The sequence below is a fragment of the Pseudopipra pipra genome, chromosome 15, assembly GCF_036250125.1.
Source record: "Pseudopipra pipra isolate bDixPip1 chromosome 15, bDixPip1.hap1, whole genome shotgun sequence".
Taxonomy (NCBI): domain Eukaryota; kingdom Metazoa; phylum Chordata; class Aves; order Passeriformes; family Pipridae; genus Pseudopipra; species Pseudopipra pipra.
Genome location: NC_087563.1, coordinates 8,182,353 through 8,206,838, shown reverse-complemented (window position 1 = coordinate 8,206,838; position 24,486 = coordinate 8,182,353). Strand labels below are relative to the sequence as shown.

At 46.2% G+C, this 24,486-nt stretch overlaps 2 protein-coding genes across 13 annotated transcripts in view; both read right to left on the bottom strand.

The window, feature by feature from the left end:
- The window catches only part of AFF4 (ALF transcription elongation factor 4), a 57,568-nt gene extending 52,558 nt beyond the window's left edge, over positions 1-5,010 (bottom strand). For 7 of the 10 annotated variants that reach the window (XR_010434503.1, XR_010434504.1, XM_064671682.1 and 4 more), the window contains exon 1: positions 4,693-5,009. The gene's annotated coding sequence lies outside the window, so the exon portion shown is untranslated. Of the gene's footprint in view, positions 1-4,692 lie in introns of all 10 variants that reach the window. The other 3 variants (XM_064671677.1, XM_064671676.1, XM_064671678.1) reach the window with 2 other exon arrangements.
- Positions 5,011-6,475: 1,465 nt separating this feature from the next.
- On the bottom strand, positions 6,476-24,413 carry ZCCHC10 (zinc finger CCHC-type containing 10). 3 transcript variants are annotated; one of them, XM_064671672.1, is made up of 4 exons: positions 24,352-24,413; positions 15,038-15,199; positions 11,655-11,696; positions 6,476-8,266 (listed from the first exon to the last, which is right to left on the bottom strand). In XM_064671672.1, exons 1-4 carry the CDS (start codon positions 24,396-24,398, stop codon positions 7,999-8,001), a joined length of 519 nt encoding a protein of 172 aa, XP_064527742.1. In that variant the 5' UTR covers positions 24,399-24,413; the 3' UTR covers positions 6,476-7,998. The 3 variants fall into 3 exon arrangements, with proteins under 3 accessions (XP_064527742.1, XP_064527741.1, XP_064527743.1); XM_064671671.1 differs by lacking the exon at positions 24,352-24,413 and adding an exon at positions 17,895-18,016; XM_064671673.1 differs by lacking the exon at positions 24,352-24,413 and adding an exon at positions 17,728-17,750.
- Positions 24,414-24,486: the final 73 nt, after the last annotated feature.

Below are 24,486 nucleotides of genomic sequence, written 5' to 3'. Positions count from 1 at the left end.
CTACAGGATTATAACATTAGTTAAAGTACACTCCATATTTGTTTAATTATAAAACATGAAAGCAGCATGTTCAAGTGATTTATCAATAAATGTTATGACATGAATAAAAACTAAGATGAACTATTAAAAAAAACCCCAACCAATAAAAAGGGGCTCTAAGCTGCATCATGAGGGGTTGTTTTCCATAGAAAGGAGTGCTGGAAAATTTCTCTTAATGAGCTGTTAACAGAAGAAAATTAGTTCAAGACTTCAGGGCAAGAACTTCCCTTATTCTATGTTTGCAAAGTACAAGAGCACAAGATTCTTTTTTTTTCCTGCTGGTACCTGGTGCTAGTGGCAGTTCATAACCTGGGTTTTACATTCATCAGCAAGAATTAATGAACCAAGTAAGAATAAGAGACAGAACAACCTGAAGAATACAAACACTTGGGCAGAAAAGACAGAGCACTGCGCTAGGGGAAAGAGAGGTTTGAAAACACCAAGCTGTAGAAGGAAACTTGGGAAGTGGTAAGAATCCGAGAGCCTGGAGAGGTGGCAGACACCAAATCAGACACGAGTGCATGAGGGAAACATGCTCAGAGCTCCAGGGAACATGGAATTTTGGCCGGCACATCCAAGGCTGGCACAGCCCCAGCGCAGGAAGCCCCGGCGGTGCCACGCTGAGCTCTGTGCTGTGCTCGGCAGGGACCACGGCCTGGGGTCACTGCAGAGAGCACCAGCTCACCCAAAACGGGAAGTGTTAATTCAGCTGGAATATGTACATCTAGTTCAAGGACCTAAGGAAAGAATAAACGTGGATTCCCGTAGGAGAAAGCTCCACAGCCAGAACAGCACAGGTTTAACTGTTCAGGGTGACTACGCTCACGAGAAAAGCTCCGTGACAGGAAGGAGCAGGAGCCTGAGCAGTTGAATTTCCTAAGCAGTGACAGAAGCCCTGTCATTTCACAACCTGGAGAACATCTCCTTAGTCATTAGTGACTGCAGAGAAGGAATGATCCTGCAAGAGAAGAATAACTGCCAGAGAAGTTCTTTCATCTCGAGCTTTGCAATTCTACGAACTTGATTCCTTATTTTCTTACTTTAACACAGTTAGCAAGAGATTTTACATATATCTAACCCTGCTCTATCTAAATGTAATCTGTTAAACTTTCCTGACTTGTTTCCAGACACTCCCTCTTCATCCTAGGCCTCTCCATCTCCCAGCTCGGGGTGTTCTGCTCTCACGGATGACACCAACATCGCCTCGTCCTTGGTACAAACTCAGACAGACACAGAAATCAAGTGACAAGGAACACAGGTGGTCTCACAGAATGGTCTGGGTCGGAAGGGACCTTCAAGATCACCCAGTTCCACCCCCCTGCCACGGGCAGGAACACCTTCCACAGCTTCTCTGGGCAACCTGTGCCAGGGCCTCACTACCGTCACGGGGAAGAATTTCTTGTTAATCTCTGATCTAAACCCAAATTTAGATATCTGATCTCCAGTTTAGTTATTTCTTAGCCTCTAACTGTGAGCCTGTAGTAATGTGATGGAAAGGAAATACGCCTGTAGAACAAACCACATGTGAGTAACAAACTGAAATTATGTGGCTGAGAACAATTATTGCCACAGAAAAGAGACCTCAGAGTCACCAAAATCTCCAGACTTTTCTTACATCCTCACACAAGCAGACCCCAAACACGACACGCCAACAAACAACTCCCAGCCCTACACACATGTTGCTGCAGCCTCTTGGAAGCTGCTCATATTCTCTCCATGTGCCCACGAAAGGCCAAATCTCCCTATGGGAGAGGTGCTGCTTTCATGTCTCAGCTCTCAAGATTCAACTCTTAATATATCCACCCTCAACACTTAAATTTCTCTTGATCTGGAGCAAAGAATAAGAGCAGCAATGATTATAAAATTCACTAACCAAGAGGATGAGCAGGAAGGAAGGGAGGCACCACAAACAGTCACAGGCAGTTGTGTCACCTCTTATAGAATGTGAAAATGAACATATGAGAGGGGACACCATGACAGCAGTTTCACCATCACCTCATCACAGATGCTTAGAAGATGCTGAGAGCTGCTCTCTCAGTCAGTAAGGGCACAAGTCACATCTGCCCTTAGTCACCTCTGACATCCAGGAGCACCCACGGTGGAAAATGACGTGCGGCAGAATGTCCCTGCCAGCAGCTACAGAAGGAAGGAGGAAGTGGTGTGCACATGCCAACTTATCACAGACCACCTGGAACCTCAGGACAGATTTCTGCTGCAGCTATTTATCTCCAAACCCCCCAAAAATGTGAACTCTATGGCTTGTGCAGATAAAAACATATGGCATCTTCTCATTAAAGTGATGGGTAATAATCACGCAAAAGCATCTGCACATTCCAGCTTCCTCAAAAGACATCCTCAAAGTCCAAGTAATATTTTACTGGGGTTTTATCAAGTTCAGATAGTTAGAACTGGGAAGAATGCAAAACGTACAAATTACTTTGTTTGGGTTTCTGTGTGGCATCTTGCACAAAACCTCACCCCAGGGGCTCAGTCTCACTCTCTCAATATTTGAGACAAGGAGAAAAGTCATAAAACTTTTATGATGTTTAAAGGAAGCATCAGGGACCTGAGAAAGTTTTGAGACTAGAGTTGAAATTTGCTCTTTTCTTTCACCACTGTTAAAACTGTACTGAAGTCACAGGGGCAGATTCAGGTGTTACAGTATTAGAAATATTTAAAGTTATTACAGAGTATCCAAAGGAGGGACACAAAGATGGTGAAGGGTCTGGCGAGGAAGCTGCAGGAGGAGCAGCTGAGGGCACTTGGCTTCTTGGGCTGGAGGACACTGAGGTAAGACCTCACCAGGGTTTGCAGCTTCCTCACTGGGGCAGTGAAGGCACAGCTCCCATCTCTGCTCTGTGTGAGCAGTGACAGGACCCAAGGGAGTGGCTGGAGCTGTGTCAGGGCAGGGTTAGGTTGGATATCAGGAAAAGGTTCTTCCTCCAGAGGGTGGTTGGGCACTGAACAGGCTCCCCAGAGAAATGGTCACGGCCCCAAGGCTGACAGAGTTGGGCAACGGTCTTGGAGACAGGGTGGGATTGTTGGGGTGTCCTGTGCAGGGCCAAGAGGTGGATTTGATCCCTGTGGGTCCCATCCAACTCGGGATATTCCATGGTTCTATGACTCTAACCACTGAACAGAGGAGAGTTTGCTCTCGCACAGAGCTGCAAATACACTGTACAGCAGCCAGGAAATGATAAAAACTGATATTCGTACATTAATAAAGGCAAGATATTGGTAACATTTTTTGTTCCTCACCAACAAGACCTGCCCCAGTCCCAGTCCAACCACTGTGTAACTCCAGTGTGACACCCCCCCCCCCCCTTTGCTGGGACTGTCTCACACCTCCCACAACAGCAGCCCAGGAAGTTTAATCACATTTCCCTCATTAGAGAAGACAACAAAATGACAAATCCAGTGCACAAACACTCCCACAAAGCACTTCACTAGACCTCGTTCTGCAGTAACACCCCCAGGCTGCAAATCCCCTGTGCCAGAGACCTGGGAGAATTCAGGAGTTTTAAAGGAATGTCAAGAACTGGAAATACACCCGAGAAAAGTTCAGCAGCTGGGACGGAGCAAGCAATAAGGTGACAAATAAATGCACACACTGGAGCAGAACAAGTTCATTTTAAAGAGTGATGTTGAGAAAGGGCCTGCTCAGTCCCACAGGGACAGGTGGGGGGTCTGATGCCATCACTGGAAACAGGGGAATGTTTAAAGCCACCAAGTCTTCCAGAGAAAATGACCAGAAAAGGCTGTAATAAGGCAAGGAGATGGGATGGTCGTTTGGGGTTTCCCACACCTGTCCCTTTCCAGGCTGCCTTTCCATTGTACATCAATTTCCCAGGCTGTACATGAGATATGGGTACAAACACTCAGTAGTCTCCCAAAATTAAGTTATTTACTTGCTCATGTCAAGAAGAGAATCAAAGTCAGAGCACTGAAAGCACCAACACCTAGGTTACACGTTTCAACACTTTCTTGCTTTGTTTTGTTCACTGGAAAAGGGAAAAGAGTCAGTCCAGGCTCAAGGGATGTCAAGCGACTGCTCTTCTATCACCAAGTACAACACAACCCCCACCAGGGACGAGGCTTTACATAACAACCCTCCAGTCACCCGCTCACGGGATGCGATTGTGTCCATAACCCCGAGTCTCCCCTGCCCCGACCTTCGGCAGCACCTGCCCGGACGCACCTCCCGTGACCGCGGCAGCCCCCAGACACACCCCAGAACCCCTCCAGCCTCTCCCGGTCCCGCCCGCTCCATCCGCGGGCCCCGAACCGCGGAGAGCAAAGGGGAAGGAACAAAGCCCTGACGTCAATTACCGGAACAGGCTCAGACCCATCACTGGGCCGGGAGCGCAGCGGCCCCGCCGCACCGGGACCCCCCGAGCCCCCGTTCCAGGGGTACCCCGGGCTGCGCCCCGCGGGGAAGGGCACGACGGAACCCCCTCGACTCCCCGGGGTGTCACCGCGGGGCTCGAGCGCGGGGAAACCCGCGGCTCCCGGCGGGAGATGCGCCGCGGAGCGGCTGCTCCCACCCCCGGTCCCGCCGGTCCCGCCGGGGGGATCCCGGGAGCGCCCGGGGCTGCGCGGGGCGGGGGCGGCGCTGCCCCGGGGCGGCGGGAGGCCCGGCCCGGCCGCGCTCACCTGCGCGGGCCGCTCCGCTAGGCCCGGACCATCTCCTGGCTGCCGCCACCGGCGAACGAAGAGGCCCGAGGAGCCGCCGGCGAATCCCGGAGCGCCTGGGGCGGGCCCGGCCCGGCGGGGGGGGCGGCTCACAGCCGGGCGGCGGCTCCGCAGGGGTCCCGGCGGTCCATGGCGGGCCGGGGCCGTGCTGGCGGCTCGCAGGGGTCGGGCAGGGCCGCGGCGCGGGCGGGGCTTTGCTGGGTCGGGCCTGGTCCCGGTCCCGATCCCGATCCCGGTCCCGCCTGGCGCTTCCCGGCGGCCCCCGCGCGCCGCCGCCGCCCCGATCACGTGACACGCGGGGGACCCCACGTGACCTCGGCGGAGCGCGCGCGTAGGAAGGCGGGGCCTCCTGCCCGGCCACGCCCCCTCGCGCGCCGGCGGCGGGAGGGTCACGTGGCGCAGCGCGCGCGCGCGGGGAGCGCTCCCGCATGTGCTGGCGCCCCCTGGCGGCGATCGGAGGGACCGCGGGACCCCCGTGACCGTCCCGGGAACCCCCCGGGACTGGGCGGGATATCGGGAATCAATTCTGCCCTGGGAGGCGGCTGAGGCCCTGGCACAGGTTGCCCAGAGAAGCTGTGGATGCCCCATCCCTGGAAGTGTTCAAGGCCAGGTTGGATGGGGCTTGGAGCAACCTGGGATAGTGGAAGGTGTCCCTGCCCACGGCAGGGGGTTGGTCTTAATGACCTTAAAAGGTCCCTTTCAACCCAATACATTCTCGGATTCTCTGATATTCTGGTGTATCACACACATCTGGATGAACAAACAAGGCTGTGATGATCCACCTCACACAGAAGCCACATTTCAGTGCCCGTTAAAGGCACAGCTTGGACAAATACCTGTTCATAAAGCAAATTAAACCCAGGGGTTAAGTCATGTTGAATCATTTCTTTATCAACCAAATCCATTTGACAGTGAAACTCCTATTTATTAAGGACTCTTCCCTAAGAAAATAAATCAAGCCACTAATCCGCATGAAACTGTATAATGCACTTTTCCTTGTGAGCACCCAAAACCTGTTTCTGAGTAGCAGATGTTTGGTTTAATAAAGCCCTGGATTCAAAGATCGGGTTGTCTCCCCTTCTCCTGCTCTGCCCTCCGTTCCCAGTGTTTCTCCTTGGAAGGTGATGCCTTTCCCCGAGGCTGTTTTCCTGCCAGGCTGCATCAATTGCTCCTCTCCAATGAGCAATGGCAGCTTTGCCTGGAATTGCAGGGATTAAAAGGGCTGTTCAGAGCTGTGCAGGGCCTGTAACTGCTGAGTTAATGCAGTAATTTCTAGTTAGCAGGGGTTTAATAAAATTAATGATCTTTTGCAGCTTTGGGAGACAGTCCTGAAAGAAGTACCTTTCCCTTGTTAAAAAAAATTGAATCAAAGCATCCAGCAGGAGATAGGAAACAATCTAGTGGCACATGAACCACAGTAAGGCTCTGGCCAGGCTGGGGGAGTTTACTCTGTAAAATAAGAACAGGTAGAGAGAAAGTAAACAGAAAGGGCAAGTAAAAAAAAAAATATTGTATATTAAACATTTCTTTAAAAAGACTGAGTAGAGAGAGGGACTTATTGTTGGACAAGTTACTGGGGAGCAGTGCTACCCTTCTGAGGCAATGCAAAAGCAACTTCAGATGAAACCATCTGCACACAAACACCACAAATATTTTATATATTTGCAGTAATCATCAACTTAGCAACTGCTGTTTAATAATTTATTAACTTTTCCCATTAAATGGTACATTCACTCAACAAGACTTAAACAATTTTCTGGTAGTTTTATTTACAGTCTGCAGCTTGTTCTGTAAAACACAGGAGTGGTCACAGAGACACACAACGTACGTGTTTCCAAACATTTAAATAAGTACAGTTTATTCCAAAGTAATTGTACACACTACTTTTCCCCATAAAAATATAAAAAATAGTTTAGTTACTATATTTTACCTAAACCAAGATATTTAAGAATTCTTCCACATGTGATGCCCCCTCCCCAGTAAGAGCACTCCAACAATAACAAATTTAGGAGACTGCATCACAAAATAAAATACTAATACCAACTGCTTCAATCCACCAGAAAAAACAAGTAACTCCCAATCTGCAACCAATCCTTGTTCTGCAGTGTGTTTGGATTCTGCTTCTGTTAGTTTTGTGGGGTTTTTGCACTACTTTGCTTCTCCCGTGGCAGTTCTCAGACATGTACAAAGTGTTACAGACAAAGAGTGATTGATTCTACTGCAGACTGTAATTCACCATGTGCCCAACAGCATGGCCTGGTGATCCTGCATTACACACATTTCTCGGAAAAAATATCAAAAGGGGAACACTTTCCTTTGGGAACTTAATTTCTTTTCTGCTTTTCCTACTGAGCATCCAGTGAAACAGCCTTTTCCCCCATCTCCTTGAAAACAGTGCCCAGTTTTGTTACTATTTCTCTGGTTTACTGTATGAGAAGCTGATGGAGTCTTGAAAAACACCCACTCTCAAGCCCTTGTCTCACTGGGATACGTTTAATTTACAAAAAAAGGCACAAGGATGAAACTCCAAAGCAGCAGCAGCTCTAATTCACTGCACTGCTGCTTTCTGACAGACTCTGTGTCTCAGAAAACACTACAAATACATGAGCCAAGGACACAGGGAGTGGAAAGCCCAAAGCCTCTGGGCAGGACAAGCACTACATTGATCAGTAACAACTCAACACTAGTTAAATTGGATGTTGCAGTTAAGACTTGACCTGGAAGCATCAGGAAAAGCCATCAGAACACAAGCTCAGCAGCACAGAATCCATTTGTCACCAGCGAGATGGAAGGCCCTGTGTGTGACACATTGTGCATTCAGGTTCAACAATGCCAGAGCTCCACAGCAGCACTGTAAAACTTCTGCTTTTAACAGTTTAGAGGATTTTCTCAATGGAACTGAAGCTGTCATTAAGAGAGGAACAGCACATGATGCACAGCATAATCTGCAATAAAAAGCTCTTGCTTTCTAGCATGTAAACATCCAGGTTACTGGACCTTAGCTCATATAAACAAATCTGATGATAGATTTTTTTTTTTAGAACTAAAAAAGTAAAGTCTTCCATAAAAGGATAAACCACAAAAATACTCTTTCAGTAAGTCTCACGTGCCCTTTGATACCTCCCACGTGGTATGAACAACTATGCAAAAACACTTAAGAAAGTTTTAGCAGTAGAAATGTTGACCATTGAACTGTTTGGCAACTGTGTGCTCCAGACACCTCTGAGTGGTGTCACTCCCTCCACACCAGTCCTGCCCCACTCCAGGCTATTTCTTCTTCCTCTTCTTTGGGGGCTCATCATCAGAGCTGCTGTCACTGCTGCTGCTGCTGCTGCTGGAGGAGCTGGAATCTGAGTCGAACTCTGAAGAGGAGGAAGTGCTACTGGAGGATGGGGAAGATGAGGAAGAAGAGGAGCTCTCATCACTGTCACTGTCATCAGAGGAGGAGGAGGTAGAAGAGTCCTCGCTGTCAGAGGAGGAGTCGCTGGCTGAGCTGTCGCTGCTGCTGCTGCTGGAACTGGTCACACTTTTGGATCTGGGAGAGAACAACCAGCTGAGAACAGCCCTGCCAGCATCCCCACATCACACAGTGTTCTTTCTGCTGTGTTGTAACCCAAAGATCAATTATCTGGCCTGAACATTTCCAATCTCAGACAAATTCCTGTGCCCTCCCCTTCCCTCCCCTTTTCCAACCCTGAACGAATGGATCTTGCCCAATACAGCAATGGCAGAGGGACACCACATAATCCAGTAGGACTGCAGAGAGAGGGTAAGTGGGAAAGCTGGCCAGGATCTTGTTTCTAGCAATGACCACGGGCTTTACTGACCTGGCTGCAGGAGAATTCTGAATGTCCTGTACTATGAAAGCCTCGGGGAAAATTAGCCAAGCTCAGTTCCCTGCTCCCCACTGCAACACAGTGAAGTTCTGGCAGTGTAAGAGTTGGGGGAGGTTTAATCAGTGATTTCCCCAAGGTCAGAACTGTTCCCAATGAAAACTGTTCTTAGATTACTCCTGGCAAAAGAACCCAAATTATCTGCCACTACAAGATGCCTATGTTTTCCAGGTAGAGAAGGGGTGGAAACAATCCAAGATACAGACAGAATGATGAACACAGCAAAGAGGATTTCTGTATGCTCTGCACATTTTTTTCCATGTTTAGCCCTTACTGAGGACATTGCTCTCAAGATCAACATCTCTGATTAAGTGAGGCAACATGAATTTCAAGAAAGTACAATTCAATTCTCCCACAGATCTTTCTCCCAACAAAGTGTAATGGCACTGATTCACCTCCCTTCCCAAAGTCAACCAAAGAACATGCAAAACTGTAAATTATAATAATGCAGAATCTCCTTTCCATTAGAAAATTAAAGTAGTATTTTTTATCAGAGGGGTTGTTTAAATACAACTCATGAAATGCCTGTGTTAAGGTTATTAAAGAGAGACTGATTTTTTTAATCATATCAGCCATGTCAGCTGGCAAATGTGGGAGTGTGTGTTGAGCTATGAACCACAGAAGTTTTTATAATACATCTGTAATCTGTTATCTCTGTGTGTGCAGACACAACAGCTCTTTATTACAGATAAATCCATAAGGGCTGGTTAAACACTTATTGTCTGGGAAAAACTACTTTTAAGATGAGGAAAACAAAACACAAAAAAAAATGGGACAAGTTTCAATCTAACCAGTTCCATTAGATGTGCAGAATCCTTGACATGGGCAGGAATCAGTCAGAGGATCCCCTGAGTGGTAACTCTTAACATCCTTTTCCAGGTCACCTCTCACACAATCCACAGCAGCAGTCCAGTGTTTAGGTTATAATCCAAAACCCACTCACACAAACATCAGAATATTGTACTGCTTCTCCTGGAGGAAAGCAATAGCTGCATTTGGGAGAGGAAACAGGCAGGGACTTGTTTTCAGGTGATGCAACATGTAGCCTGTTGGTACTTCCAGGAGGAGGATGGAGATGGCAGCGAGTAAAATTCAAATACAAAACGTAATGTGAAGGAGGTAACGTGACAGTGCAGATGCTGTAGGTTGGTAGATGTAAGATTTTGGGTCTACCACACCACTGTCAAAGTACAGAATTTCTCCAGCAGATAACATTTCTTCTCCTCAAAACAAGTTCCTAAAAGTTAATCTCCTGTGTGATCCTGTGCCCCAGCTGTGGGACAAGTGCTGGTATCACCCAGGCTGTCACTCTGCTCTGCTCCAACCCCCCAGGGGTTTTAAACCCTCACAGGTGCCACTCACATCCAACCTACAATTCTGGGCACAGTAACAGCTAGGGCCTGAAGAAACAAGTGAATTAGAACACAATTCCACCCTTTAGAGAGGTGTGATCTGATATAAAGTGGGCTTTCCATGGATAACCAAAGCATGGCAGGTGGGAGTGCTGAAGGACACATGCACCTGGAAGGCAGCTCTGTGTCACCTGAGGTCACAAGACTCTGCAGCAGCTGCTTTGCCTGAGCCTGTTTTTCTGGTTGAACCTGAGATCAGTTATTACTGTTTATATCAAAACAAACATACTCTGTGTAAAAGGTTCGTGCTCCTACTGCCAGAACCTGAACTTTTGCATAGTTTTATTTTAAATCTGGAACTTATATATCCAGTGGTAACCCTCTGCTGAATTGTTCACATTTAATTCTTCCCATATAATAAAAATATAAACGGCAAACTATCTGAAAAGGAGTTTATATTGATGGATTTGGTGCTTGCATAAAAACAGGAGAACAGCTCAAATCTACAAGAGTTTTAAAATGTCAAGGAAAAAGTGACCAAACCACCCAGTCCCCCGAGGACCCTTTTGCTCTGTTCATTTTTGCATTGGTTTGGAGCTCAAATACTCTGAAAATAATTCTGCCAGTAAAGGCTGCAGCATCTGAGAAAGCTGAGACAAGAAGGGGGCTGTGTTACACTGTTTCGAAATCAGTTAATTTATGATCTCACTGGTCCCAAGTAACTCCAACAATAAATGGGCACTACTGGGAAAGGAGCCTTTGATAAAACACACACTGATAGCCAAGCATTCCAATAAAGTCACATTCCACAAGATAACCTGAAATAGAGGCATGTTTTAAAGACCTGCTGTGCCTTATTCACTGACTGCCACACAAGGCAAGAGGCCTGGTCTTTAAACACCTCCTGAAAACTGGTTTTAGATCAGATTTAGAGAACTGACAACTAAATGAGAAGAGATACTGAGGCTGTTACAGGACAGACATTCCCCCCTGGAGTAAAACTCCCAACACGATCACCAGGAGTGTTACAGCCTCAGTTCTGGCTGTTCCTCTGCTAATAAAGCAAATTCCCAAGCAAACATTAATGCAAAGTCAAGTACAAACAACGTCAAAAGAGTTCTTGGCTCCAACTAGTACTTGGAGTGGGGGAAGGTTTATTTCCTGGATTTTGGTTTGGGATTGAGGTGGTTCTGTTTGGTTTTGGGGTTGGATTTTTGCTTTTTAGGTGCTTTATTTCATTCTCTAGACAAAGCTTCAGAGAGAGAGAGAGAGCAAGCTGGCAGGAGGGAATGAAAACAATAAAAGACAGAGCAGGATGAGCAGGTGGAACAATGTCAGACCAGAAAACAGTGTGCCAGTATTGCACAACTGTTTCAGAGACACTTGATGGACTTTGAGGCAGAAATACAAACCTTTTTTATCATTAAAGCAAGATCATGCAGAAGGAGGATGATCAGGAGGGAGAAAAGCAGAGAACCAGGAATTTAGAGTTTTTGGATAAGGAGGACTAGAAATTCTCCAAATATCTGTCAGACAAAAGCCTGTAAGAGGCTCAGAGCAGTAAAGCCAGCACTTCTTCGCAATGTTGACTTTTCCCACCCCCTCTCAAACTCCTGCAACACCCAGTGCAGGATCCCAGCCAGGATCAGCTGCACCATTTGCCACCCGTCTCACATACCTTTTTTTCTTGGTCTTCTTTTCTGCAGCACTTTCTCCAGCACTAATTAAGGGGGGAAAAATAATGGCTTTGATTAATGTGGTAGGAAAATTAAATAAATAGCAGCACAGTGAGTTTAATATGAGCACACAGCAGTGTTCTACTGGCAGAGCCATAAGGGCACCAGGCAGCTCTTCTCAGTCCCGAGCAGACCAGAGCAACAACAACTACAAGGCAGGAGAATTAAAAAAACCCAGCAATTCACCTCTAATTTTCTGTGTTATGGATGCCTTACTCTCATCTTTGCTTCATTTTATATGGACAACAGCATTTTGAGATGGGAAGGCACAGGAGAAAAGGACATAAAAAATTGTATAGAACTATATTTAGCAATAACTGAATTGATGGAAACAAAGAGTAAAACACTGAATTAGCCTGTAGCTTTCACATTTCTTTTGAGTGCAAAAAGAAACAGAAAAATCTATTCATAGTGATGCTTTCCAGGTATGTCTTTCAGATTCCCATGCGACCATCCAGTCACACAACGTGCCACTGATCTATGAGGAAGTTGTACATTCTCATGATCCAGGATACCTTTTTTGCTCAACTGAAACTTATTATTAGAAGCCATTTTGAATACATAAAAATGGAAGTGAAAACTGCAAATATATTTCATTCAGGCATTAGAAAACAGTATGTGTTGATAAAGACTACAGAAAGGGTAGAAAGAAGAAAGTGTTAAGTGTAACCTGCATTGTATTTCAATAAAAGTTCAGTGCTCTTTATAAGCCAGAAAAATGAGATTTTTCCAATTTTTTATTTTCACACATACGGTATGGAAACATTATCATCATACAGAGGAGTTTTTCACACTCCCCACACTCTCCTGTGGGCAAGAGGAAGATTCACTGATATTCGAATTCCAACCCAAGTTATAATCCCTCCTGTTCAGATTTACATTCCTAAGGCCTTACACCCTCCAAGGGTCATCAGGTGTTCACAGGTGAGTCACTGTGAGAAACAGAATTAAACCCCAAAGTACCTTTGAGAAGACAGGACCTCACTCAGTGTGTGAGGAACCCGGGCACAGGGCTGTGCCTCCCTCTAGTGTGTAAGGTGTAGGTTACTACAGGAGTTACTCCAGGCTCTGCAGTCAGACCTGCTCTGGGCACTCCCTCGCTCTCCCTGTGGCCCCACCGTGCCTTCAGAGCCATAAATCACACTCTGTGTTGGGTTCAGTGCAGTAACATCACTCAGGAATGAGCATTCTCTCACCTTTCCTCCCCTCCCAACTCCTGCCCCAGGCTGGGCAGGCAGTGAGGGTTTTACTGACACCTCCAGAGTGTCCATCAGAATCATGGGGTCAGCACCGGGCCAACAGAGGGATCCTGGAACAACTATGACATGAGTTCATGCTGAAATAGCTTGGATGTGGTTGTCAGAAGTAAATATTGACCTTATTAGGCTGTGTTTGCCTTCTGGTTAATGATTCCTGCCTGGGTCTTTAAAGGTGGTGATACAAGCACTCCAAAGCAGAGCTGTGGGAGACCCAGCTCCTCTGTGACAAGGAAGAACCTTCCAATACAAGTGATATAAAAAGCAAAAGTGTGCCCTAGGAAGCTGTTTTTCCACAAAGGAAAAGCTTCATCCTTGGAAGTGTAACACTGGCACCTAAGGAACAGGATCCCTTATGGCACAGCTAAGGAGCTTATGATTATATAACCCCTGTGAATCCAGCCCAATTTAACCAGGATTAAACACTGCTCCTGACTAAGGATTAGTCAGTCTTCCATTCACAAGATGACTTTTCACAGCACATGCCCCTCACACTGAGGACTGTTACAGCCCAAAAACCTCCATTTGTGACAGACTGGACAGTCCTGGAATTCCTACATAAAATTATCCCATCCTCAGACTCAAGCACAAGGACTAGGCTTCAAGGAATTTCACCCTCAGTTGACAATTCTCCAACATGAACCTGCAGAATTCACCAGAAATGCAGCAGAAAAGAAACAAGGGAAAAATCTGAGTCTCAAACTCTGCCTAAAAACCTCGAGTTTCTGAAGAACCCATCCAAACTCTGTCTCCAAGTGGAGCAAGTTTCAGAGGCCCAAGCACTCCTGATGTCTATCTACAATACTGGGTGACTGTAATTACTTCAGGATTACTCACTGGATCAAAATTAATTTCAAAATCAAACATTTTACGTGGCTCTTATCACAAGCTAATGAGCCTCCACTTCAGTCAGTGTTTCAGGCCTGTGACTCATAATTGCTGCCTGAGCTGCAACAGCTGCCGGAGCCACAGGAGCCCTGTCTGCCAGAGGTACCGCCCTTTTCTCTCCCACTAGGATAACAGCAAAAGGTGGGAATGCTCTCCATAACTCACATCCTGGCAGTGTGATGACCCACAGCCAACACACTGAGCTGGAAGTGGCAGTGACTGAGGGCACGTGTCCAAATCCTCAGTAATTCCAGCTGCAAGGGCTGTGAGGGACCTCACACGGTCCCTCCTTGGGGCTGAGGCAGCACCTCTCCAGCTGCCAAAATCAAACTGCAGTTGCAATGGCAGAGATAACCCTCACACATACAGGAATTTTATGGAAAACTGATGTGTTGCATCGTTTTTCACTCTAGAGCTGCTTGTTAAAACAATTATTAACCTTGGGGGAAGAACACAAAGTGTACTGAGAGCAAAGCAGAAAGGAAATCACACACACCACATGCAGAGTTTCATTTAGATTTCTCTGTTAAGATGCATCTTTCACTTTCTCAGATGTCAAAACAGGAAATAATTATGCAATTCAGTGAGGTGTTGTTATTTTATGCTTGAGAGTTCAAACCACCCGATAACTCCACTCCCATTCACCTGTTTAACCAGTGCAGCTCCCAGGGAGCAGCAGGGGCTGGGCTGGCACAGACACTGTCAGGTCGTGCCCAGAACACCAGGTTTAACTCCACATTCTACCAGCAAACCTGAACAGAAGGGCAAGAGTTGCCTCTTTGTTATAAACACATTTACAGTCCTCACACCCACCTGCTTGTACCAGCACATAAACATGAAATCAAGTAACCAAGGAATTCAGGAAACTGCTCCATTAAGAAATGGCTCCAACTGTTTTAACTTTGGCTTAGTGGATTTTTTTTGTTACAGACAGGCCAAAATGCTTTTAAAGTGTATTTCAGAGGAGCAGGTGTTAATGAGAGACTTAAATTAAATTAATTTAAATGTTATTTTTAATTCTGTGGGACCTGAGTGTACATATTCCACCTAATATAAAAATCATCTCTAACATTAGGCAAACATCACACAGTCTGGAGGAAAAGATCCCAGAAAATGGTCTGGGACACCATCTTTGCTTTTATTTCATTAATAAACCAGGCATTTCATCCTGCCAATCTTACCTCTGTTGCAGTAATAGTTGTTTTTCTTTCTCTTTCAGGATTTTGGCCAGTTGAGCTGTCCTTGAAGGCCTGTGCAGGTATTTTCTCTTCCCTGTACATTCATATGTCCAATGGCCAAACTCTAAACACTTCTGACATCTCACATGCTGCTTGTTTGCCTCTCTAGAAAAATGCAGAATTGCTTAAGTGACTCAGTCCAAGTCTGTTCAACCTAGTGAAAAATTATTAATTTTTTTATCATGCAGATTTTTAACCCCATCAAGTCATGATTAGACCAGATATTCACAGGTGCTTCAGCTTTTCTCTTAAATCAGGACACAAACAGTAATAATCAGGTACATACAGAATTTAAGCAAACAGATTTTCATTTACTAATACATTTTCACATGGGAACAACTACACTGCATACAATTTGCAGGTAGTTGTAAATAATTGAAATTAAGGTTTAGAACACAGTTAGCAAAAAGCAGCAGCTATATTTCAAAACCCCAGAATTTAACACTCAGGCACCAAACTGCCCAATTCTCACAAACAGCCTAGGACTCCCAGAGATGCTCCTGGTTGTACCTTATTTGAATTTACCAAGATTCCTGAAAGCCTGGCAGAAGGTTTATCACAGGAACAATCGGACTCCTGCTCACTTTGTGCACAGTAAATCCAGCCAGACTCCCCTGATTGCCCTGTGCCCCCAAACACCTGCAGTGTCAGTGAGAGTTCACATCCATGTTTCAGTTCTTGCACCGTGTAAAATTCTGTGAGCATTTTTAGAAATCAGGGAAGGGAAAACACTCCTACTTCCACACTCAAGCTCTTAAGCTGCTGTTGGGAAGCTTTGCAAAGCTGTTTTCCCTTCTCCTTTACAAATAAGGAAACTCACACACAGCCAAGGGACTGCTCAAGGTCAGGATCAAAATTAGTTCAGAGCCAGGACTGAACTCGGGACTGTGTCACTCCTCTCAGTGCCCTGTGACTCCTGTCACCTCTTCCCACCTTCTGGTTTTTTTCCAAGCACCAAAATACAAATTTTTCAAGGCCAGCCCATCTAAACTGTCTGTAATTACCAGCCTGGCTGAACTAGGAGGCTTCCAGACTGTTCATTAGTGAGAATAAAGTGACAGACCAGCAGTGAGCACTTTTCCTCAAAATGAGCATTGCACTTCTAGGCAAGGTAGGAATTGCTTCTCCCTCAGCTTCAGCCACCTTTTGTGGCAGTTCTTGAAGGGAATCTTGTATTGAATATCCATCACTCGTTCAATGCAGAGGCCATTTGGCTTCATATTCAAGCCTTAGAAATATTCAGCTGAATCAGCACTAAAAAACTAATTAAACTTAAGCCTGCACAGCACAAGGAACTGGGACTGGAGCAGGAATCAGAATGTCTGGGAAGGAACAAAACCCAATGGCTTTGAGAGGTTTGTCTTTCTCTTGCACTTCAGGCTCTGCCACAGCAGTTACACAGAAGCTCAGTGATGACTCTCCCTCCTCTTCATCGACATAAAACCCCCAAAGTTGATGTTTTTCTCTCTCAAACCAGCCCAGACTTTTGTCCACAGGAACAACGTGGAAGTTTAAAGCAACAACAATATAACTCAGTGTTTCCAGGGCTTTAGTTCTACTCACGCGAGTGGAGCAGACAATTCCATGCAAGCTAAAAAGACAAGGATTAAGTCCTAAAACCAATATAAGTAATGACCAGAACATCAGATCTGCTCACCAGCCACAGATCTGCAAACACCACATCAGCACCAACGAGTGTAACACTAATGAAAAGCACAAAACTGAAGCAAACTTTCAGCAGGGATCAGTGATCCCAACCCTGGAGCAAAGGCCGGCAGAGGGACAGCTCAGCACAGACCCACCAAGCACATAAGACATATCAAACCTAAGAAATAAGTCCTTGACTCAAATAAAATAGCAACTGAAAAGAAGTCTTTTAAAATGAGTCTTTTAAAATCCCAAATTACTTTCCACTAGAAAACAGGAAAGAGATTACTACTAAGCCATGGAAAAGGCAGGAGAATGCAGAAACCATCCACATTCTGCCTAAGTAGCGTGATCGGGAAAAAAAACACCCCAAAACACAGTCAAAGAACTGAAACATGAGAAATAAATTAATCTAAGGAAAAAACCCAACATCCAAATCTACAAACAACTGCAAAAACAATGTCAGCAGCACGTGGGGGTGGGACACATACACACCTGCTGCACTTCCCAAACAAGCAAAAACATGGTTTTCCTCATTTCACTGTTTGCAATCAGATCTTTATGGTGCTGAGGGGATTATTTGATTGCAATACCTACATCTAGCAAAGCTCGTTTGTGTTTTGGGGGTATTTTTTGCGGGTTTTTCCGTTCTGTAAATGTACCACAACACGAAGCTGGAGATCACTTTTTTCTTAGTTGGGCTGTCGAGCGCCTGCGACGCGGTTCAGTAACCGCCCGCACCACGAGACGCTCCTCGCTGTCCTGAGCGCACGGCTCCCGCTCCCTGGGCGCCGTTTCCCAGAGCGGGCTCCGAGCGTCAAAATCCAACAACTTCCTCTCCTTCCCCACCCGCCGCTCTCGCTCCCACCGTTTATGGAACCACGGAACACGCCGAGCCGGGCAGGACGCACAGGGATTCTCGAGCCCAGCGCCGGGCCGTGCACAGGACACCCCAATGCCATCGTCTCGTAGTCACCGCGGCTCACCCCAGCATTTTGGGGGGGGTTTCCCCTCCGCCGAGCAGCGCCCTCCCGGGACACAGCGCGTCGGCCAGGAGGGACCTGAGCGCCGGGGAAGGGCTCTGCCCCGCGGCTCTGCAGCCCCGTCCTTGCCCGGCACAGCCCCCCTAGACCCGTCCCCCGGCCCCACTCACGCCTGTCTGCGAGCGATCAGCCGGTGCATGGGCGTCGCCATCTTAGCGCCCGGGCCGGAAGTGAGCGCGCCGCGAGGTGTGCCGGGAAGTGTGGCGGGCGCGGTGCATGCCGGGACAGGCCGCTGGCCACCGCCCCCTGGGGAAGCAGCGGCCACCATAGAGAGCGGGTCCTCCGGTGGCCAGAGCGGCTGCGCCCGCGGGACTGCGCTCCCCAGCGCCCCCTGCCGCGCCCGCACTGTCATTGCATCTGTGTTCAACTTACACAGACGGGCAACGGTTCATTTATTTCACTAAATGTCCATTTATTGCCTCTCACTTATGGCAGTGCCTATGGCAGGATAGTTCTATATTAATACTGAAAATGGTGGGATATAAAGTGTTTCCAGGATAGCAATAGGATATTAAGTACTTCCAGGATACTAACAGGAGGAGTAATCACAATTCAGCATTAAAAAATGCTTTCTTGGTGATTTCTGTCACAAAATTTCAGATATCCTTTTAAAACTGATCCCGTGAGAGAACAATGAGTTTTGATAAAGCCAATACATGAAGCCACATTCCTTGTGGCTCTTCCTTGGCTGCCCTGCTCGTTCCAGCTGGCACAGATTCCCAAGGAGCTGCCTGCCGGGTGTCAGAAAGCTCCCGCTGCTCCTCCTCTTCTTTGTCGTGCCAAAATCTCTCCTGCCCTGCCAGAGACATGAGGAGATGATGTGAGAGATAGAAATACTGCTGCTGGAATAGCTGGGGGCTGCAGCCCGGGCCGATGGATGGACAAAAGATTTGCCTTACAATTCCCAGATCCATCTGAACTGTATTTCCTAATGGAAGTTGCTATCTCACCTACAGAGCTTTCCTTAAAACCGGCCAGCTTAAAAACATTAAAATCCAAATGCTTCTCTTCATCACAAAGCAAACCTAGAACAGCCAAGTGAAATGAGCGCTGGCTGCAGTGAACCTGAGCACGGACACGGTCCCTGCTGGGCCCTGACAAGTGCCATGAAGAGGAAAACTCCCATTTCCTGCCGGAGCATGGCCTGGGCACCATTTCTGTGATGGTTTTCCCACATTGTGATGGTGATTTCAGGGACCAGCCTCATCACAGCATGCTTTAGCACATCAGAGGAGGGAACCCCAGGTGAGATCCCATCTGTTGGGATATTTCAGATTACTTGCTTATGAGAATCAGAAATATGGGAATCCCTTCCTAGGCAAAAAATAAAGCAACATAAGCTCAAAATCTTTATGTTTCTCTGTCTCTTAACTTCCCAAGCAAGATGGGTTCCCTCATTCCCTCTTCTGCACATTTTCCTTGCAGCAAAAATTGCTGAACACAGTTTTCATGTGTTCATTGCTGGCATGATGTTTGTGTGATAGAAAGGGTCTCCTCTTCCAGCAGAGTCACAAAAAGGATTTGTTTCAACTACTCAACAGATAAGGAAATATCTGGGGGTAAAAAAAGTATTTATAATATATCTACACTTAATGCCAGTATGGATGTCAGTCTGTTCTAGTAAAATCAATGCAGACACTCAATGTTTGTATCAGTAACTAAGAGCAGACCCAGCTCTATGTTTTAGAATTCCAGGCTTGCATAATTCCAGACTCCATTGGTATCCACCATATAAACAGACAGTTAAAGGATGGTACAGCTGAAAGAAAAAAGATAGAACTGGTTTGAATTGTTCCTTCACATGAAGGAACCTTCTGGAGCCTCAAATCAGAATAGTCTTCATTAGGTCAGCTATTGTCAAAGTTTGCTGAAAGGGACAATGCATCCCAAAAATCTATAATCTATATGGACACTCAACCACGGTTCCCTTCAAAATAAAAAGTAAAAAACAGGCTTTGTTATTAGAATACATGAAAATGAACTAAATTGATGAGCTGTGAGGTCAGGATGAACTCCCCTGCCCAAGAGGGGGGAGTGTTGCTATGAGACTGTTATCCTGACTGTGCCCTTAGCCAGTGCCTGCTGGGGACTGTTCCCTGCACCAGCCTAGAAATCTCTGCCCTATTTTTGGATTCTCAGCTCACATTTTGGCAAACACTGAGCACATCCTGTGTCACCAGATCCCAGATGTCTCCCGGTGGAGCGTGAAGCACGTCGACGAAGCGGGGACGTCACCCGGGTGTGCGGTTTGTGGGATCTCACATCATTAGCTGTGTCAGTGGAATGGATGACGTGGATCCAGAACAAATTCCGATGTTTTCCTCTCCTGGGCAGAGCGCCAGCAGCCTGGTGCACTCAAAGGAGCCTCAGCGGCAGGCAGAGGGCACAGGATGGGGCAGCGCTCCCAACCCACACAGGATGAGAGGGGAAGGCTTCACCCACACCATGTGTGGGCACAGCACACAAAATTCCGGAACTTTTAGAAGGCCTGTGGATAGTCCGGGTGGAGAAAATCTGGGCTGAGCTCCTGTCCACAGGGTTTCACCCATCCGGGATGGGCTCATGGCCCAGCTCCCAGTCCATGAGCAGCACAAGCACTGGCCCCATGGAAAAGGGCATGGCAAGGACAGACTGTGGCTTCAATCCTCCCTCTATTAGGATCTGTATGTTTTGGGATGACAGAGCTCAAAGTTACCCAGCAGGAACTCCTGCTGCTTCCAGTTATGTGGGAACTGTTTCACAGAATCCCATCTCTACACTTGGGCTGAGCCGTATTTAACAGTTTTCTTCCCCCAGCTCTCCTTAGCAGACTTTCCAGAACTGGATTGCTCCAATTGCTCCAGGATCCCCTTGCTTTCTGGTTTAATTTATGGGTGATCAGTTGGTTTATCCATTTGTTGTTAGCTATTCCTTGATTTAATTACTTATTCCCATCCCCATGTGCTTACTTTCCACCCCTTGACCAGCCAGGTCAGATGCAGGTCACTCTCCTCTGCTATTATTTCCTACTGAAGTGCTTCCAGGTTTTTTGCTCTTAGTTCATGTGCCCATGACCTTAATCTTTGTACCATTGAACTTAATTCCAGTCTTACTACTCCAGTCACTGGGATCATGAGGTGTTTCACTGATATTTTTTTTTATCACATCGAGAAATTTAATCACAATTTAAAAATTTCTCTCCTAAACTCTTGCATTCTGTGAAGGGATGTACACTCATATGGAGCATTTATAATTTTATTTTCTTTAACATAGCCACTGTTTCATATTTTGAAATCAGATGACCCCACCCTTACTTTATCAGTAAGTTACAAATTCTGTCTGCTGGACTCGCAGCTCTGTTCAGTGCCCCAGAATTCCATAGGGAGGCTGACACACTAATTGCACGGTGTCCAAATGAAGCCTCTTGCATTTTTCTGCCACATTCCGCGGTCCAACAGGCTGAGAAGTATCTTACATGCTTAAAACCCATTCAGAAAGACTGCCCCAGGGCACTAATTTCCAGTGTTAAGAAATACATGCAAAATTGTGAACTAGCCTTTATTATCCACTGATGATGTATGTGCAATACACAGCATCCAGGAACAAATAATTGTTTCAAATAATTTATATATTCCTTAGACTTATGCCTTTGTTGCTATAGTGCCCATCACTTTCCAATACTGGCTTTGTAGCCGCTTTCCTCCTTTTTTTCTCTTTGCATTTATTATGTTTCTTTGGGAATGTTCAGTTGGCTGGTGTGGGGTTTGTTTGGCTTGGCTTAATTTGTAAACACAGGAAATCTAATTATCTTCCAAGTTTGATGGAAAACTATGGAAACCAGAATAAAAGGGAAATTTATCTTTTTCACATTTATTTATCTGAAAATTCTTGAGATAACAGAACCCGGCTCCCATGTAACCTTTGGAAGCACAGACAGGCAGGATTTCAGAGAACTGGGTTGTATGTGGTATGAGTCAGAACAGAGTTCTGGGCAACCTGATATCCCAGATCCCTCAGCTGAGGGGATCACAAAGCCCATTTCTATTTGAATATCCCAGAATAGGCTGATGACCCATACATTGGGTGACGTGCACAGCTATTTCCAGCAGCCCAAAGAATAGCCTGTGACAGATACCAGCCAGGGGTTATTTTAAGCCCACATTCGTGGACGTGTTTGTCCAGCATTAATGAATTGCAAGACTGACTTGGAGGTGCAATGAACTGTAAACTGAGGCTGGAGGTTCTGGAAGAACACTGGGATACACTGTGGTGGTGGATTTGCAGTATGCAGGCACTGAAATCATGTATCTGTTTTGCTTATAGATCATAAAGGATCATGTGAAATGTGCCAGACAAGGATTTATATGTGAAGCTCCCCAGAGGAGTAGGTTTTGAGAAAGTCTTGGGGCTGCAGACTGAGATCAGGACTGACCAAGGCACAGATTGAGTAAAGCACTGAATGAAGCACAGTATGGATACTCTGAAAAACAGACAAAATCACTCCTAGCATACAAATTAACATCAGTATTTTCCCCATTTTTTATTCCCCTGGTTTTTGAGGGTCACACATCTGTAACACCTGCCAGGCCACAGGACACCCCTTTGCAGCTCCGAGCAGAGGGATGGTAGCATGTACATCACCAGCAACTTATTCCTTCTGTTAAAAATAGCCTTGAGTTTTGGGCCATGTTATCATCACATTTTGAATACTTTCTCTTAGCTGAGTTACCCCATCAGGTACTTCACTGTTCCATTCAAAGTTGCTCTCTCTCTGCAAATCACTCTTCACCAGGGAAGAAAAGATAAAGCCTTATTAAAGAATATATATGACAGGAGTTCAAGATAAGCTGCGTGTCTTTCAGCTGTCATCAAATCCTAATTATTGCTTAGAAATAGGTACAACAGTCTGTTCATGTTTTGTACATTAGAAGTCTCACTTCTTACAAGAAAAAACATTCAGAAAATAGAGGAGAGCGGAGAGAATTGTGGAATCTGTTCCACTTAGATGACTGCATCGCGACACCTCAGGTTTCGGGTTGATTTATTTATTTTTTGCCTGGCTGGGGGCTGTATGTGGTGACCAGAACTGTCTGTTTGGGCTGGCAGGGCCCCTCTCCCCCACCTCCCTTCGGTCCCCACAGGCAGCAGCCCTGGCAAAGTCCCAGGGCCGTGTCCTGGCCCAGGGTCAGCGGTCACATCAGGGCACTCCGACACAGATCCCCTCTGACACCAGACTCTGCTCCCTGTCTCTCCTTTTCAAAGGGAAAGTGACAAACACAAGAGGAAACTGTTTTCCCGGTGCTGTGGGTTGTACAATATTCCCACACGGACCAACGGCTGGTTCCGTTCCTTGGCACCTCGCTCTGCACTCAAGGATGTCGAAGGTCAAACACTTCATTAATATTCTGTCATTAGCACCGTGATGCAATTTCCAGCCCACTGGCAGCTGCCAGAGTGGCTCTGGGGCAAGAGTCCTTCCTTCCTGGAATATTGAATTTCTCCACCACGTGTTTTCTGTGTCACTAAAACAAGGAGCAGGGATGTAAATACAGTGCTGGGAACTTGGTAACGAACGTACTGTTTATAACACATTACACTGACGTATTTTTGGCGTGTTTTATCTCAGAACTGAAAGCATTCCCAAGCATTCGGTTTCACCAAATCCATGGATATAAGTATCAGAATTAGGTCTGTGTTCGGATGAATCCACCAATCCCTTGTGTTTTCATCCCAAAGCGTTCCCCTCAGCAGAACCCTCCCCGACCTCTGCTCTGCCAGGGGAAGCAGCACCACTGCTGGGTGTCCATTTCCCCCTCACCCCACTCCCACCACCACTGGGACCATGGAATGTGCTGGAACTATGAGGGATTCTTTTTTTTTTTTTAATTTTATTTCGTCTTTTAGGAATCCTTGATCCCTGAAAGGACTTTTCTCCAGCAAACCCACAAAGCGCTAGTTGGCCAAATGTTGCCCTGAAAAACACGATGTAGCTATACATGTCCAAACTACAGTGAGAATGGTCCAATGAGATATAATAATATTAAAATTTTATGTGTTGATTACAGGCCGACTGTACTGTAAATGCTACTGCATATAAAGCAATCATGAGCTAAATTTTATTGGGAGCATAGCTGGAACCACATAGGTGGAACCACAATGCCTTTTAACCACATTCTCAAGTATAAAACTGTGAACCCAGCCTTGGATTTTCTTCTGTAATTCAGGAAAAATCAGAACACGGAATCCCAGAATGGTTTGGGTTGGAAGGACCTGAAAGCTCATCTCATTCCAACCCCCTGCTATGGGCAGGGACACCTTCCACTAAACTAGGTTGCTCCAAGCCCATCAAACCTGGCCCGTCCAACTCATCTAAACCACAAAACATAATTGCTCAGGAGGAGTTTAAGTGCTTTTCTGCAAAACCTGTTTCTATAAATTGTAATTTAACTATATAAAATCTCATGGCGAGCTGTTTCCATTCATCCCCATCCCTCACCCCTCATTACATCATACGGGCAAAAAAGTTTCATTAAACGGCTTTTCTGTAGCACCAACAGCCTCTAACCCAGAGGGAAATAACTCAGCAACCTCTGCAGTGCTGCCAAGTTGTGACTTAATCGCCTTTTTTCTCCCATTCCTGGAATATTTTGAGAGAAAAGAACTTCTTGGAAAGGAAAAAGACGTCCCTCCCTCAGCCCCCTCAGACATTCGCTCCCGCCCCCT

Coding starts and splice junctions, on each gene's coding strand:
- ZCCHC10 (XM_064671672.1), bottom strand. CDS start 24,398: ATGGGAGAAAAAAGGCGATTAAGTCACAACTTGGCAGCACTGCAGAG. Junction 15,200..24,351: donor AACTTGGCAGCACTGCAGAG/GTTGCTGAGTTA, acceptor GCATTTTTCTAG/AGAGGCAAACAAGCAGCATG. Junction 8,267..11,654: donor AAGAAGACCAAGAAAAAAAG/GTATGTGAGACG, acceptor GTTCTCTCCCAG/ATCCAAAAGTGTGACCAGTT.